Raw genomic sequence first — 15,891 nt, 5'->3', positions numbered from 1 at the left:
GTATTTTGTGTGAAAAACAAAAATGAAGCTAGTATAAGTGGATGAGAAGCAGACAGAGAAAGAGAGAAAGCTAGAGAGAGAGAGAGACAGACAGACAGACAGACAGACAGACAGACAGAGAAAAAGAGAGAGAAGGGCACAAAGAAGAAGACTTGAAAGGCAGGGGGTTGAGGGAAAGTTATGAAAGACTTTGAGTTCCAAACTGAAGATTTTATATTTGATCCTGGAGATGATTGAAATCTACTAGGTTTATTGAGTAGGGAAGTGAGATAGCCATAACTGTGGAAGATTGTATTGACTGGAGGATGCACTGCAATGGGGAAAGACTTGTGGCGGGCAGACCTAACAGAAGACTCCCCTCCAGATATGAGGAGATGAGAACCTGTAAGGTCTGAGGAGAGAATGAGGATGTTTGCGAGAGGTGGTAAGAAGGTAAAAGTGTCAGGTCTTGGCAATAGTTTGGGACATGAAGGGGTGAGAGAGAGAGAGTAGTCAAGTCATATTTCCGTGGCACTCCTCCTAAAAACTCCAGTTTGTTTTCATCATCTAATATTTACAAGTGCTCCCCAGGAACTAAGCATATAAAAATGCACTCCCCCAAAAATCTCATTTTTGAGGGGCTGGGGTACCTCAGACTAAGAGACAAGCCAGGTAGCACAGTGGTTTTGTAGTGAATAATACCTGAATTCTGATCTGGTCTCAGTGGCAGGGGCAGTTTCCTCAAATATAACATGGGGATGATAATGCCTACCTTATAGGGTTGTTGTGAGGATCAAGTAAACTAATATATGTCAAGGATTTAGCACAGGGCTTGGCCCATGATAGGTGCTTTATTAAACAATAATTTATTTATTAAATGCCTTTTAGTTAGGAAAAATGTAATTATTGAACTATAGGAGGAGAGCTAAAGTAAGAAATTATGAACTTTCCAATCTGGTGTGACAATTGTATACTATACTGGGGGGGAAGGATCTTGAACTCATCTTATACAACTCACTTATAAAAATGAGCAAACTGAGGTGCAGAAAGGCTAAAATGATTACCAAACTTTGCATAGGCAGTGACAGATTTGAGGGATTTAAACTCAGGTCTTCTTGACTTTCTGTCCAGCACTCTATCTTTTAATGCCAGAATGAGTCTCCTTAGTCATATTAAAGGGGGGAAAAAAGAGATAGATGATTAATATGAAAATATGTTTAGCATAGTTATACATGTATAATCTATATTAGATTGCTCTCTGTTGAGGGAGAGAAGGGAGAGAGGGATGTACTTGGAAAAATAAATTAATTCAATAAAAAAAAAGAGATGTTGGCAGATTTAATTTGGGATATACTTGGCTTGAGGTTTTATCCCAGAGACCAAAGTTTCTATGCTGTCTGCCCCTAAGGTGGAGTTGGTCATGATGGAAAGTGATTTAGATATAGAAACAAAAATGTAATCTGAGCTGCTAATCTTTAAACTGCTAATCCTTTATGTGTCTATCTTTTGGATAGGGTCCACAGGGTCTGCTCCATGGGATGAGAAGGATAATGAACTAGATGAGGAAGAGGAAGATGAGCTAGATCAATCACAACCCCATATCCCCATCCAGGACGCCTTCCCTTTCTTGAATATCAATGGTAAGTGTTGGGGATAGTTAAGAGTAACAAAGAGGCTGGGCCCCTTTGCCAGTGAAGCCACATCTATCTACATGAGGAACACTGATATTTATTACTCTATTCTGGACTCATAATGTTCCTTACCTGGTTCCTAATTTGAAATTTCTTATTAGGAAACTACTTTGTAAACCTTAAAATGTAATAAATAAATGTAAGATTTTAAAAAATTATTGTTACTAATTACAAATTGTAGTGAATATTCCTAGTACTTCTTGAGCATGAAATAATAACGGCGGATTATTTTGTCCCCAGTTTGGGAAGTTGGGTGCTTGTGTCCAAGTGACTTTTTCAAAGACTTGGACAAATCCTACAAGAACTTTTCATTGCTTTATACTTGACTCCTCCATTTTCCTCCTTTTCAGATAAGGTGATATGCTCTATTTCTCTGTCTCAGAAATAAGAAGCTTCCATAGGTGACATCAATATGACTTTAGTCATTGTTTAAGTACTACATAGACTTTTCTCTTCCCCTCAATATCTCTCTTTCAATTCATTCTTCTAGACATAGTAAGTAGAAATCAGATGCAATGGCATGATGCTAGAGAGGCCACGAAATCTCTTGTGGTACATTCCTTTGGTTTAGCTAAAACAAGTCTGCTGAACTGAGGCTCTCCTCCACACTAGCCAAATGGAAATGTTTTTTTTTTTAAATGTAGGTTCCGGTTAAGCAAGTTTTAACCATCATTTTCTTGTGGCTGTCTTGTATCCCCCTTGGTCAGAGGAGATACCTGAAACCACTTGGAAAACCTGGATTAGCAGAAGAGCCTGAGGAAGTTGCTCTGAGAAAGACCTGTGGCCTTTTAGATCAGGGGCTTGTTTATGAGCTGGAGTTTATGAACTTATTAAAAAAAAAACTGAGAACTGTATTCAGTATAATTGGCTTCTGTTGTGATCCTATGTTTTTTACTTTCTATATTTAAAAATGTTATTCTGGGAAGAGGTGTGAAGGTTTCACCAGATTTTCAGAAAGGTCTGAGCCACATAAAGGTTAAAAACCCCGGCTCTAATATTATGAATTGTAGATAGATTACCAATCTGTGACAGTAAAAGTTTGCCATACTTATCCAAAAGAGTCAAATTTCCCTTCCTCTTTCCCTTTCCCTCTCTCTGTCTCTGCCTATCCATCTGTCTGTCTGATTCTCCCTCTTCTTTTCCTCCTCTCCATTTCTTCCTTTGTAATCAAATAGCAAGAATGTTCACCATGCTAGATTAAGGGGCTATCACTACAAAAATGACAGAGTTGTTGCCCACAAGGAGTTTGGTCTACTTTATCACAATTGCTATCTTTGCAACCTAGGCCATAAGAGGATAGATTTGGGGGTGGGGGGGAGTAACCTTATATCTAATGTGTATCAGATCAATATTTATCATGTGCTGTGTTCCTATCTAGATCTTGAAAGCTAAATTTCAGGTGTTCTGGATTCCCTTCCCAGGACAGACTGACCACTATGGGATCTCCTAGGGAATTAGCTTCTTGTCCATAAATTTGATTGCATTGATGTTATCATATGTGCAAACACAATTATCAGGTCAGAGCTCTAGGAAATTGTTAGAGGACCAGGTATTTGATAGACTGAGGAAGGAAAAGAAATCTCTTTTTTTTTGAAGAACAAATATTCTGCCATGGTAAAGAGGAAAAAATGAAATTTGTTGTGCTGATGTTCACTAGATTGAGTTTCTTTTATGCGATCATACCAGTTAACCTTTGCAAAAATTCTGTTTGACTGTAAAATTTGAATTTGTCATTCTCTTACTCTCCCTAAATCTCCTGTTAAGCAGATTCTCCTTGTTTTTCTTCAGCAAATATATTCAGAATCTCCCTCAGAGCTTCATGAAAACCTAAGACTTAGACAGTTGAGAAAAGAGGAGCAGAGGAATTCAATTCCTGGCAGGCCTCCCTGGTTGCCATTGGGCCATGGGCCCTGGTTGATTGAAGCTCACAAATGGGCCTAGTGATGAGCTTGTTTTACAGTTCATGGAGTCTTGGGCCATTCTCTCTTGTGTGTGTGTGTGTGTGTGTGTGTGTGTGTGTGTGTGTGTGTGTGTGTGTGTTTGTGTGTGTGTGTCTGTGTCTGTGCCTGTAATGTATCTGTGTATGTGCTCACCCATCTACCTGTATTCCAGGCTCTCCTATGGCACCTGCCAGCGTGGGAAACTGCAGTGTGGGAAACTGCAGCCCCGAAGCAGTGTGGCCCAAAACAGAACCCCTGGAAATGGAAGTGCCCCCAGCTCCCATACAGCATGACTTCTTTAGTTCTCCAGAGCTATGGATCAGCTCTCTCCCAAGTAAGTGATCTCTTCTAGTTTTTGTAAGATGGTCATAATTCAGCCTACCTCCCATCCCTGCTACTTGGATTTCCTGACTTTTTTAAAGTGCCTGAGTGGCCTCCTTTGTAGGCACCTTTTGTAGCTGAATCCTGGGCCTTGTGGCTGCCTGGAGCTTGGATCAGTGAGTCACCACGGCTCTGTTTACTAGGAGCAGAGAATGCTCTTCTTACCTGCTGACGCGGCTGCTCTCATTGGTCAAAGCCCCAGGTTGCTTACCTGCCTAGGAGCTCCGGAGGTCTGGGCATGTCTGTGCTGGCTATAGGGTTGATGGGCAGGGCCCATTCAAAGACAGCTATTAATGGCCAGAGACTCGATCCACCAAGGGAGGTCAGGTCTATGGGTTTGGGAAGATCTGTGATTCTAATAAAAGTCTCATTTTGAAATTGGATCAAGTTCTACTCACAAAAAAATACAATCTATCACTTCTTTTTTTCTCCCTTCTCTCCACACTTCTGTCTTTGTTTTTGGGCTGTGTATAGAGGAGGAACTATTCATATTTTTAAATAAGGAGGGAGTTCATTTGAGTTTGAAGGGATTCATTTGAAGCTTCTAATAAACTTAGACCTGGAGTGGGATGGGATTTTGTTCCTAGTAAAGCTATATAAGCTATATCTTGGCCATAGATTGCAGAATAGAAAGCTTGTTAAATGTGGAGTCTGAAGACAGAGGTTTGATTCTGCTTTTCTATATGTGTGATCTCAGACAAGCTAAATCCCACTGGGCTTTGGTTCCCACAGTCCTAAAATGACTTAAATTCTATAGTGGATACCAATTCTGGTGGATTAAAAAACTCCAATAAAATGCCTTTATCTCTGTCATCCCAAAGTCTTGTCTCTTTCTGTATATTGTCTGTGTGTCCTTGGGAAAATTATTTAGTCTCTTAGTACCCTGAGGCAGCTCCCTAAGACTGAAGATCAGGTGCCTCTTTGTATTGGTAGAAGGAGTTTATTTACTAGGAGTTCCCTACAATGACATCATAGATCTAATTAAAAAAAAAACAACAACCCAGTAGTTAGATGTTCATGTGTGTTTGTGAGCACATGTGTGCCTGGACAAATGTGCCAGCAATTTGGTGTTCCTTGTTAATCTGGTCTCCTTAGTTGCTACAATGTGCTTAAAATGAGATAGTGTGCAAGTTTACATAAAATAACTTCCTAGTCAGAATCTGTTATAAAAGAACCATAGAGCTCCTGCAAGACAAGGTCCAAGTTTTTAGGATCTGAACCCTGGTCAGAGATGGTATGGGTTAACAGGCTTCATTTCTCCAGGATAGACTTTAAAATTTATTTTAAATATTATTTTTCAATTAGCAAGCCTTTATTTTTTCCTTGCTCTCCTATTCCTCTTTTCTCAATTGAACATTAACAAAAAAAAGAAAAATAAAATCCTTGTAACAAGAATATCTCATCAAGTGAAACAAATTCTTCCATCAGCTGTGTCCAAAAGTTTATTCTCATTCTTCATTTGGAGCCACTGAAGGGTGGTGGGTGGCTGGCTTCGATTTTGGAATTATTCATTGCCATGGCATTGATCTTATTTCCCAGGCAATATAGCCTTTTTGAAGTGAATTTTTAAGTATAGTTTTAATTACTTTCTTTGTTTATGGTTCAGAGAAATGGGAAGGGAAGTGATTGATGAAGCCCCCGAATTTGCTTTGTCTTTCTGGCAGCAGGGGTGGAGTATTTTGTAGGGGTATTTTTTCCCTAACCATGCCTACTTTGTCTTCCAGTGACTGATCTGGACATTAAATTTCAATACCGTGGGAAGGAGCTGGCACAGACTACGGTCAGCAACCCTCAGGGCTGCCGACTCTACTATGGTGACCTGGGACCCATGCCCGACCAGGAGGAGCTTTTTGGGCCTGTTAGCCTGGCGCAGGTGAAGTTCCCTGACCCAGATCAGATCACTAATGAAAAGCAGAAGTTGTTTACCAGCAGGTTGCTGGATGTCATGGACAGGGGATTGATCTTGGAAGTCAGTGGCCATGCCATTTATGCCATCAGATTGTGCCAGTGCAAGGTTTACTGGTCTGGGCCATGTGCCCCTTCACTTGTAGCCCCCAACCTGATTGAGCGGCAAAAGAAGGTCAAGCTATTCTGCCTGGAAACGTTCCTCAGCGGTGAGTCTCTCTGAGCAGCCGAAGAGGCACCAGAGATTTCTGTCCCTGAAGTGTCTTCTCTGCTCAGTAATTTGAGAGTGTTGGGGGTAGGGGCAGGAGGGGATGTGAAACTTTATAAAGAAGCTTGTGTCAGAGGTACAGAATGAAGAATGGAGGGATAAAAGGAAAAAGGAAGAAATGGAAAGATGATAGATTTGTCTTAAATGCCAGAGGGAAATACAGGCTTATATCATCCCAAATGTAGTGATCTGTGGTTTCCTAAGTCAAATTCATTAAAATAGTGGGAGCAAATGGGCTGAAGGAAGGAAGGTGTGTGACCCTAGGGTATAGAGAATGAATAAGTGAAAGAATGAACGGGAGAATCCTTCCTTCTTCCTTGGTAACTATATCTTCCAAAGGAGAAAAAGGGGCACTAAATTCTCTTTCTTTAATTCCATCCAAGTCTAAACAGTGTTGGTACTTTATATCCCTACATTGTAAAAGGGGGAGGGAAACCTTCATTCAATTAATAAAAGTACCACTCAGATAAACTCAGCTTCCAAATTGTGATTGAGATCTAACTTGTATCTGGGCTTCCTCTTATATCCCAGACAGTGCCAGAGAGGGTGGGAGGCTGGAATGACCTTCTTGCTTATCCAAAGCTATGATTTATTATATTCTTAGAAATTTGATTAAGGTGGTAAAATGAATTGAATGGACTGTTTTTTATTCATCTAAAAAGGTCTGTTCTCTCTCACACAAATAGGGAAGTGTGTAATTTAAGGAGACAATGCTAGAAAAAATAATGGGAGGTTGGAAGCAGAGATAGTCAATTCAGACCCCCAACCCCCCCCCCCCCCTTTCTTCCCTGAGATGCTGAATTTGTTTTATTTCACCTTCTGTAGAACTCATTGCCCGCCAGAAAGGACAAATAGAGAAACCACCACCTTTTGAGATCTATTTGTGCTTTGGAGAAGAATGGCCTGATGGGAAACCCCGAGAAAGGAAGCTCATTGTGGTTCAGGTGAGGAAATATGAGTGACTACTTTGGTCCTCTTTCTAAATTCTGAGCCTTGGAAGACAATTTGGGTATTCCAGTAAATCTTCCAAATTGGATGATTCCAGGACCCAAAATGACCCAGTCATCTGAACTAGTGTAATATATTAGCAGATTTGGGAATAACCCACTCAACTCTGAAGACTGATGGTCAAACCTTTAAACCACAGGAATCCAAAAGTAAGTCTGCTAAGAACCAGTTTTATAGTCATCAGCACTAAACTTGGGATTATGCTCCCTGGAACTGTAGGAAATCTTAAAACAAAGGTTTCTAAATTGTTTTAAAGGGCAAGGAATATTCAGGGTGATCCCAAAGGATAAGTATAAGATTCTTTCTCCAGAAGTTGTTTGGCCATGGTATGAATTTGTTTAAAATTTGATTTTACTAATTAGGTACTTGCCTAATTTAGGCCATTAGCATTATTAGATAGGCCTGAATATTTCCTTAAGATCATTTGCTTCCAGGCAGGATGGCCCTGAATCAACTCAGGTGATAGTATCTCCTCTATCCTGAAGATGACCTGCATAAGAGAGAATAGCCCTTACTATTGGAAAAAAATTCTTCCCTTAAATTCTTTCTTAAATTTTTTTAAAAAAGTTTTCTGTTTTGCTATGAACTAAATATTAATAAATCTAGACATTTCAATAAAAACTTTCTCTTGCATATAATTTTTTAAAGTTTCAGTAAATTAAACATGGAAATAACAAAACTGCCCTGCTTGCCACAGTATCCTTCCAAATTTCTTTTTTTTGTTCCAAATTTCTATATGCTTTTTTTTTTATTTCATGAGGCTCTTTCTTTTTTTGCATTACTATCACTGATTCTCTTGTTCCCTCCCCTTTTTGCCTTTAAAAGACCCATTTCCTCAAAAGACATGTTTTTATGTTTCCTGAGCAGGTTATTCCAGTGGTTGCAAGAATGATCTATGAGATGTTTTCTGGTGATTTCACTCGATCCTTTGACAGTGGCAGTGTCCGCCTGCAGATCTCAACTCCGGATATCAAAGATAATATCGTTGCCCACTTGAAGCAACTGTACCGCCTCCTCCAGACCCAGGAAAGCTGGCCTCCCATGAACCCTCCCCCCAACATGCATATGACCCCTGCCCTACCAGCACAGTGATCTTGATTGCTGCAGCCCTTTTCCCTTTTTTCTAAATATTGTACATATGGATATTTTTTATTATTCAGATTTGTTATCTGCCTTTTAACTCTCCCTTTTTCTCTGTAACAATGTTAATAGTTTCTGTTTTCTGCTCTGCCTAGCTTTTTTAAAAACTTGATTTTAATTTATATCAAAGATGAGATTGTATAAATTTCCTATTTTTCATTATTGAAAGACCCAATGGGGTTAACAGTAGTGGCGTAATATAAAGGAAAGAATCTAGAATGGGAGTCAGGAAACCTGGCTTCTAGATTAAGTTTAAACTATTGACTTGTTATGACTTTGACCAAATTTCTGGGCCTCTATGAAAAATAAGGAGATTGATCTCAATCATAGAATTCGAATATTCCATGACCTGGTGACTTTTCAGAATACAATCTCTTCCCTCAGATCCTTACCCTGCCCTGTGCTAGTGGTTTAGTACAAAGAATTTTGGATTGGGAGTCATTGAACCTGTGTTTAAATACCTGGCTCTGTCACTTCACTGTTTGTATTGTAGAATCCAGGGAAAATTACTTGACTTATCTGGTCCTCACTTTCCTCATCTAAAAAGAGAAGGATTTAAATCACATGTCCTCCAAGGTCTTAAACCTGTTTTCCTACATTGCTTTATCCTTGGACCACCAAAATCGTCTCTTTCATTAAATTTCCCTCAAGTGCTAATTGTTCAGGATGGAGCTCTGTTTGACCTGCTCATCTAGAAAGAAAATTGCCAGGCTCGGGGGGAGTGAGAAGGAGGGGCTAGCTGTGGTTGCTTAGAAACCTGGCTCAATATTTAAATAGAAGTGGGTGCCAAAGTCTGAAAGTCGCCTGTGTGTAAAGTCTCATAAATTGAAACTCTAAAGGGAAGCTGTCAACAATACTAGCTTGGGGATTTGGTGGAAGAATGGGTTATGTTTACCCTGTCATCACTCAAATACATGTGTGTATGTGTGTCTGTGTTGTTGGTGTGTGTGTGTGTGTGTGTGTGTGTGTGTGTGTGTATGGTTCAGGTCACTCTTTCCAGAAGAAGGATGGAGGTTTTGTCCCTTTTTTCTTTCAAGGCCACCTTGGGAGTGAGGTGGGTTAGACTGAGTTGGGCTTCTACTATTTAAGGATAAATTCCCATGGTAACAGAGAGGCCTTTAGAATTCTTGGTATTCTTTTTAATAAGAAGCTTAATATTAAGTCAACAAACATTTATTAAGCACCTATTATTGTCAAAGCATTGTGTAAGGGATACTATAATTGAAAAATAACAGTTCTTGCCTTAAGAAATTTCCTGTCTTCTGGGATTATAACAACACTTTGCTTAACTAAATGACTCAGGGACAAAGGTATTATAATGGACGACATTTTGTTGATATTTTAAGGTTTTTACATTGTTTTGTTTATAAAAAAAACTTGATTCTCACTTTGTGAGGCAGGTGTTATTATGGTTTCCATTAGAATATGTGACTTGCTGAGGATTTCATGTGGGATTCAGACTTAGGTCTTCCTAACTAAGTATAGCGCTATTCAATGTGATACCTAGCTGCCTTTATTGACAAGGATGGAAAGCTAGATTGTAATGGTTCCCTGGTGAGATCAATCCAATGGTGATTTGGACAGTATGCAGATATGAACCAGTATATATATTTTGAAAAGGATGAACCACAAATAGAGAATTTTAAATTTGACCCTGGAGCTAATAGAAGCCACTTGAGTTTAATGAGGACAGGGTAACATAGTCAGACCTATGATTTAGAAAAATCACCTTTGTGAGTGGAAGGTGAATTGGGATGAGGAGAGACTTGAAGTAGGAGGATTATTTAGAAGGCTATTGGAGTAGTCCACACTTGAGATAATGAGGGTACAACTATAATCACTGTGAGATTAATAATGTTTCTTCATTCTTGAAGACCATGGCATCAGGGAGGTGATGCCATGAGAAGTATATGACATCCAGATGGCTCTGGATGCAAGGCAAAATCTGACCTCTGACACTTGATACTTACTAGCTATGTAACCTTGGGCAAATCACTAACCTTGATTGCCTCACATCCAGAGTCAGCTCCACTCATCCTGATTCATATCTGGCCACTGGACCCAGATGGCTGTGGAGGAGAAAGTGAGGCTAGTGACTTAGCACAGTATCCCTCCTTCAAATCCAATTTACATGCTTGTTATGGCATCATTTCTCTGATGTCATGCTCTTCTTCAAAAATGAAGGACAAACATTATTACTATGTGATTAGAAGAAAGGGGTCATACACAAAGGGACATTGTGGAGGGGGGGAAAACAAGACCTGGCAATGGATTGAATATGAGACATGAGTAGAGTGGAGAGTCTGGAATGACACAAAGGTTGAAAGTTTGGGTGACTTGGGAGGTTTTCTTTTCAGACTTCCTACATAGGAAAGTTTGGAAGTGGGAATAGTTTGGAGGGAAAGACAATGTTTTGGGCTTGTTGATTTTGAGACACTTTTAGGACATTGAAATGTCTAGAAGGAGCTGATGAAAGACTGGAACTAGGAGATACTAGGACTGGTTATATCCATCTGATAGTTATCTGTAAAGAGATAATAAATGTACCCACAGGAGCTGATAAGTTCATCAACCAAGATAATACAGAGAGAAGGGGACCCAGAATGTTAGAGACCTTGACATCTAAGAATCAGGAAAGACAACTGGGATGGAAAAGGCAGACAAAGAGAAAGAGAACCAGGAGAGAACATTGTCATGAAAAGCTAGAGATGAGATAGTATGTAGAAGAGAAGATGAATGGCAGTGTTAGATACTTCAGGGAGACCAGAAGGTCAGTACTGAAATAAAGACCCCTAGATGTAGCAATTAAGAGCATTGATAATTTTGGATAGGGTAATTTCAGTTGAATTATGAGGTCAGAAGCCAGAAAGTGAAAGAGAGAAGACATTTTTTCTAGGTGGCATTCCCAGATTGTTTAAATGGAAAAAATAAAGAGATAGAGGAATATAACTAGAAGGGATAGTTGGATCAAATGGTGAAGGAGGAGACATGAACAAATATAGGCAGCAAAGAATATAGTAGATAGTGTTAGTTAGGGAGTGATTGAAAGATAAGAGTGAGGATGATAAAATTTCTTTTTGCTGGAGAAATCTAGAGGGACTGAATCAAGGATAAATGTAGAGGAGGTCTGCTTTGGCAAGGAGAAGGGCCACCTCTTCATTTGAGTGTGGAGTGAAGGAAGAAATAAAGGAAGCTGTCTCAATGATATGAGATAAGGAGGGCAAGAGGAGAGTGAGCTTTAAATTAAAGGTTTTTGCAGTAAGGCTCCAATTGAGTATTTTTTAAAGTTTTTACAAAGTAATATTTAATGAGGAGATATAGCAGGAATAGAAGTATTAACATATTCCCCTAAATTGGGGGGGGGGTCCACCATACATACCCTAAACACAGAGTCTGCTGGAATGGGAAAGAGTGGACTCAAATTTAAAGTAGATGGAACTTTAGTCCCATCTTCACTTTCCAATGTAGCATATGTTAGTAGTGGATGAACCTATTCTTGGTTGACTTTGATCCACTTCTATGCTAGGTCAAGCAAATTCTCTTCTCTCTAAAATCTTGTATGAACTACTGCTTCCAGATCTTTGACCACTCACTTCCTTGACATTTCAAAGTTCACAAGGTCAACATTAGGTCTGATATTCCTTCATGTAAGATCAAGAAAGAAAAAACAAAAGAGGTAAAGAATAGAGGCCCATATTCATTGGTTGCTTGTTGGCCTGAATAGAAGAGCTCAAGGGCCCTCCCCATCCAGATGCTTACAAGATCTTTCTCACTCAAACCAGCCAGACAGGAAAAGAGGGCCCAGTTGAGCTTAGATAACATAAATTTGTAGTGGACCCAGTCAGCCAGGTTTTGTGATATCTTCCAGCTCTATTCAGCTGCATATGAATAGGATTAAAAGAGACAGATGGTGGGAATGGTCTGGAGTTGATACTTGGCAAAGCTTATCAGTTGTTGGAAAGGGGAACAAGGGAAACAAGGGTGGGAGCTAAGTAGGTTGACTAAAGGGTTCAGATAGAGAAGAAAGAAGAAGATTCGATGCAGGGATATAGGGAATTGCTTGGGAAAGATCTGAGGACAGGAAAGAATGGAGGTCATGGTGAGGATGAAGAACAGAGTTAGGGGTCATAAGACATGGGGAAAGATGGAATAATAATAAATTATGATCGGATATAGAGATTTCTGAGTTACTGAACATGGAAGTGTAACTTTTATGGGTCATGGATATGACCATCTTGGGATTGAGGAATCGAGAAGTTAGATATTTGAAGGTATATTATATTGATGTATATATCAGTATGTATGTTGAAATCTCTTATTTCAAGAATTAGAGAAAAAAAAGGGCAAGAATTGGAGAAAAAAGACCATGAGTCAGCTAATGAACTCACTGAAGAAAGAAGGAAGAAGTCAGTAGTTTTACTGGATCTAGATTGGATGATAAACTAGGGTAGAATGAACCACAAAGGAGAATGTGGAATTAGCACCAAGGAGTAAGGAACATTCCTCACATCCAGTGAAGGCAGAAGAGTAAATGAGAGAAAGTATAGTCAACACTGGAAAGGGTGGTGAGGAAAACAGTATCATCAGGAAGGAACTCCATTTCATTGAAGGCTAGAAAATGGGAAAGATGAAAAAGAGGTTTGAGATGAAAGGAAGTTTATTAATTATAGAGTAGGTGAATACAGTAGAAGAGGTAGGAAGATCTGGACTGGAACATGAGAGTAGGTTGAGGTCAGCTTGGTATGAGGAAGCAAAGAGTAGAGGAAGAAAGTTTGTGACTTGGCCACTGGAAGTTTAGGATCACAGAAATGTGGGGTGTGAGTATAAAGGGATGAAGATATATTAACCAATGAGCAGAGAGTTTAGGCAGAGTACTAGTGGTTGTAGAGAAGTTTTTTTGAGAGGAAACACAAGATTACAATGTTCAAGTTCCTCCCTTAAGATTCATCCTCCTGGCTGATGGAGAGGTTGAATTTTGTAAGACTCAAAGAGCCTTGCCTCATAACAGGAATAAATAAGAAAAAAGTATAGGAGCCCAGGAAGAGGCCAGGTGCTTTGCTTCTCAGGGTGAAGGACCTGGGAGGTGGGATGGGGCAAGAAATGGAAGAAGCCATGTTCAAAATGAGCAGCCCAGTGCTGGAGAATGTCCTGGGGAAGTGACCTGTTCCCCCCACTTATAAGGTCCAGAAACCTTGGGGGGGGGCTTCCACCATTGTTCATGTCCTGTTGCTGCTAAGAGCCTTGATTCCGGGTCCCATGGAAGGATGTCAATAGTACTATGATAGCTGGCCCACTCGTCTACAATCCCCGCACCCTTTCCTCTATTTGGGAGCCAATATTAAGTTCCCACTGAACTTATTTCAGGGCATGGTTAACATGTGGCATCTGATTATCAGGAAGTATGAGCAGCCTCCATAAGTGCCCACTGTCTTCCTCTAATAGAAGTCTTGGCTTCTTTTCCCCTGCTTTTAGGGTCTTCACAAAGGAGTAGAAAGTCAGGGAAGAGTCAGCATGATATTCCCTCCAGCACAAGTTGAAGTGAATTCACTCAATTTGTCTCCTTATGAGTGTTGTTTAGAATTGTATCTATATAATGTAAAGCTTTTAAAAAAGAGAGAGATAATTACTGGAGAAGCCCAAGTAAGGTGCCAAGTGATACTAGTTTTCTTCCCATTTTTTTCATTCTTTCCTGTACAGATCTGACAATCACAGGTGTCTGGATTCCACATCTGTATGCTAAGGCCTTATTGTATAGTAGATAGTGCTTTGAACTTATAATGAGGAAGAATTTGGTTCAAAGCTTGCCTTGTAGATTACATGACTATAGGCAAATTATTTAACTTCATTTTTCTTAACTCTCAGATGGGTATAATAATACCTAAGGTACTTAATCACCTGAGGTTATATTGAGACTCATATGAGAAAGTATATATAAAATACTTTGCAATCTGTATAAAAATTAGTTATTACCTGGGTTTGAGATGGCATTGCATGCATGGAACACTATTCTGAAAGTAACCCCTAAACAACAATCTTTGGTACATGATGTGGATTGAAATTGTAAAGAAAAGTTGGAGTCCTGCATGAGTGGTTTTATGTAGCTTACCTAGATAAATCTAGAATCATTCCTTCCTCTTGTGATTTTTTTGGCAATATAAGGGTTTTTTCCTCAAAAACCAGAATCAGGAACTCTGATGTTTTCAAGAGTTTCAGAACAGTTTTCTTTCCCTCCCTTGCTCTTGGGTTCCCAATTCCCTGTTAAGCCAAATTGCTGGTGACTGATGACAAATTATACCTCAAATCTCAACTAGAAATGCCACTGCCTCAATTTTCTCCTGCTTTTTTCCTTGCAGAAGAAAGCTGAAAGGGTTATCATAGGCTCAATCAGATAGTTAACATTTTGTAAGTCCTTACTGTTGTCCCAAGCCTTAGATTGAGCACAGGCAATACAAAACCCACAAATGAACCCTCAACAAACAACAACAATAACAATTAAAAACAAGGAAAAACCAGTGACTGCTTCTGAGGAGACACTATGTAAATAAATTCAAATGGGGGATGTAAATAAATAGGTACATACAAGCTACATATGATGGATAGTAACCTTAGAGGGGATGGCATTAGCATCTGGGGAATCAGGTAACATTTGAATTGAGTTTTGAAAGAAGCTGGGGAATTCTAAGAATGGGAGATGAAGAGAGATGGCATTCAAGGTAGGGAGGCCAGTCATTGCAAAGACCTAGAGACTGGAGAGGGATCTGAATGAGAAGAACAAATAAGGCAAAATGTCTGGATTGCAAGATGGATGGAGGAGAGAAATGTATAAAAATACTGGGAAAACAAGTGGGTCCCAAGGTTGTAAAGATCTTCAAATGCCCAAGAATGAAGTTTATTTTTAACCTAGAAGTAGTAGAGACCCATCAGAGTGTACTAACAAGGAGGTAGGAAAGTGACAAAAGCCTCTCCTTTGCTTGAAGACAATCTCCTAGTGGGGCAAATGGATTGGAATGGAAAGAGACTTAAGGCAGAAGAATCAATTTGGAAGCTGTTACCCTCATCCAGGAGACAATCTCAGGGATTAGAAGCCATTGAACTCAACTGCTTCATCTTATTTTATCTTTTTTTTTTTAAGTTCAAAGCTTATAGAAATTTAGTCAAACAGCATAGCAAATTCAGAAATGAAAAAAAGATTCCCCTCCCCACTTTCAAGTGTGTGCACACAGTAAACACAGGTAAGGGTAGCTAGGTGGTACAGTGGATGGAATCCTGAGTCAGGAGTCATGAAGACCCGAGTACAAATATGACCTCAGACACTAGCTCTGTGACCCTAGACAAGTCACTTAACTTTGTTTACCTCAATTTCCTCATCTATAAAATGAATTGGAGAAGAAAATGGCAAGCCACTGAGAATCTCTACCAAGAAAACCCCAAACACAGTCATGAGGAGTCAGACATGACTCAAAAATGATTAACAACAAAAAACAGGTAACTTAGGAAAGGAATAGATGGGATATAAATATAAGGAACAAGTGTGGCAAGAGCTCAGATATGTCTGGGACAATTGCAGGGCTGCTGACAT

At 39.6% G+C, this 15,891-nt stretch overlaps 1 protein-coding gene across 6 annotated transcripts in view; it reads left to right on the top strand.

Annotated features, from left to right (window-relative positions):
• Positions 1-15,891, top strand: part of IRF6 (interferon regulatory factor 6) — a 28,509-nt gene extending 12,618 nt beyond the window's left edge. For all 6 annotated transcript variants that reach the window (XM_074222577.1, XM_074222578.1, XM_074222575.1 and 3 more), the window contains 5 exons: positions 1,494-1,619; positions 3,783-3,944; positions 5,716-6,105; positions 6,990-7,108; positions 8,040-15,891. In XM_074222577.1, coding sequence (XP_074078678.1) covers positions 1,494-1,619; positions 3,783-3,944; positions 5,716-6,105; positions 6,990-7,108; positions 8,040-8,264 — 1,022 coding nt within the window. In that variant the 3' untranslated portion in view covers positions 8,265-15,891. The remainder of the gene's footprint in view (positions 1-1,493; positions 1,620-3,782; positions 3,945-5,715; positions 6,106-6,989; positions 7,109-8,039) is intronic.

This window comes from Macrotis lagotis, chromosome 2 (genome assembly GCF_037893015.1).
Source record: "Macrotis lagotis isolate mMagLag1 chromosome 2, bilby.v1.9.chrom.fasta, whole genome shotgun sequence".
Classification (NCBI taxonomy): domain Eukaryota; kingdom Metazoa; phylum Chordata; class Mammalia; order Peramelemorphia; family Peramelidae; genus Macrotis; species Macrotis lagotis.
The sequence above is the reverse complement of the archived record's forward strand: the minus strand, read 5'-3'. Positions and strand labels throughout refer to the sequence as shown.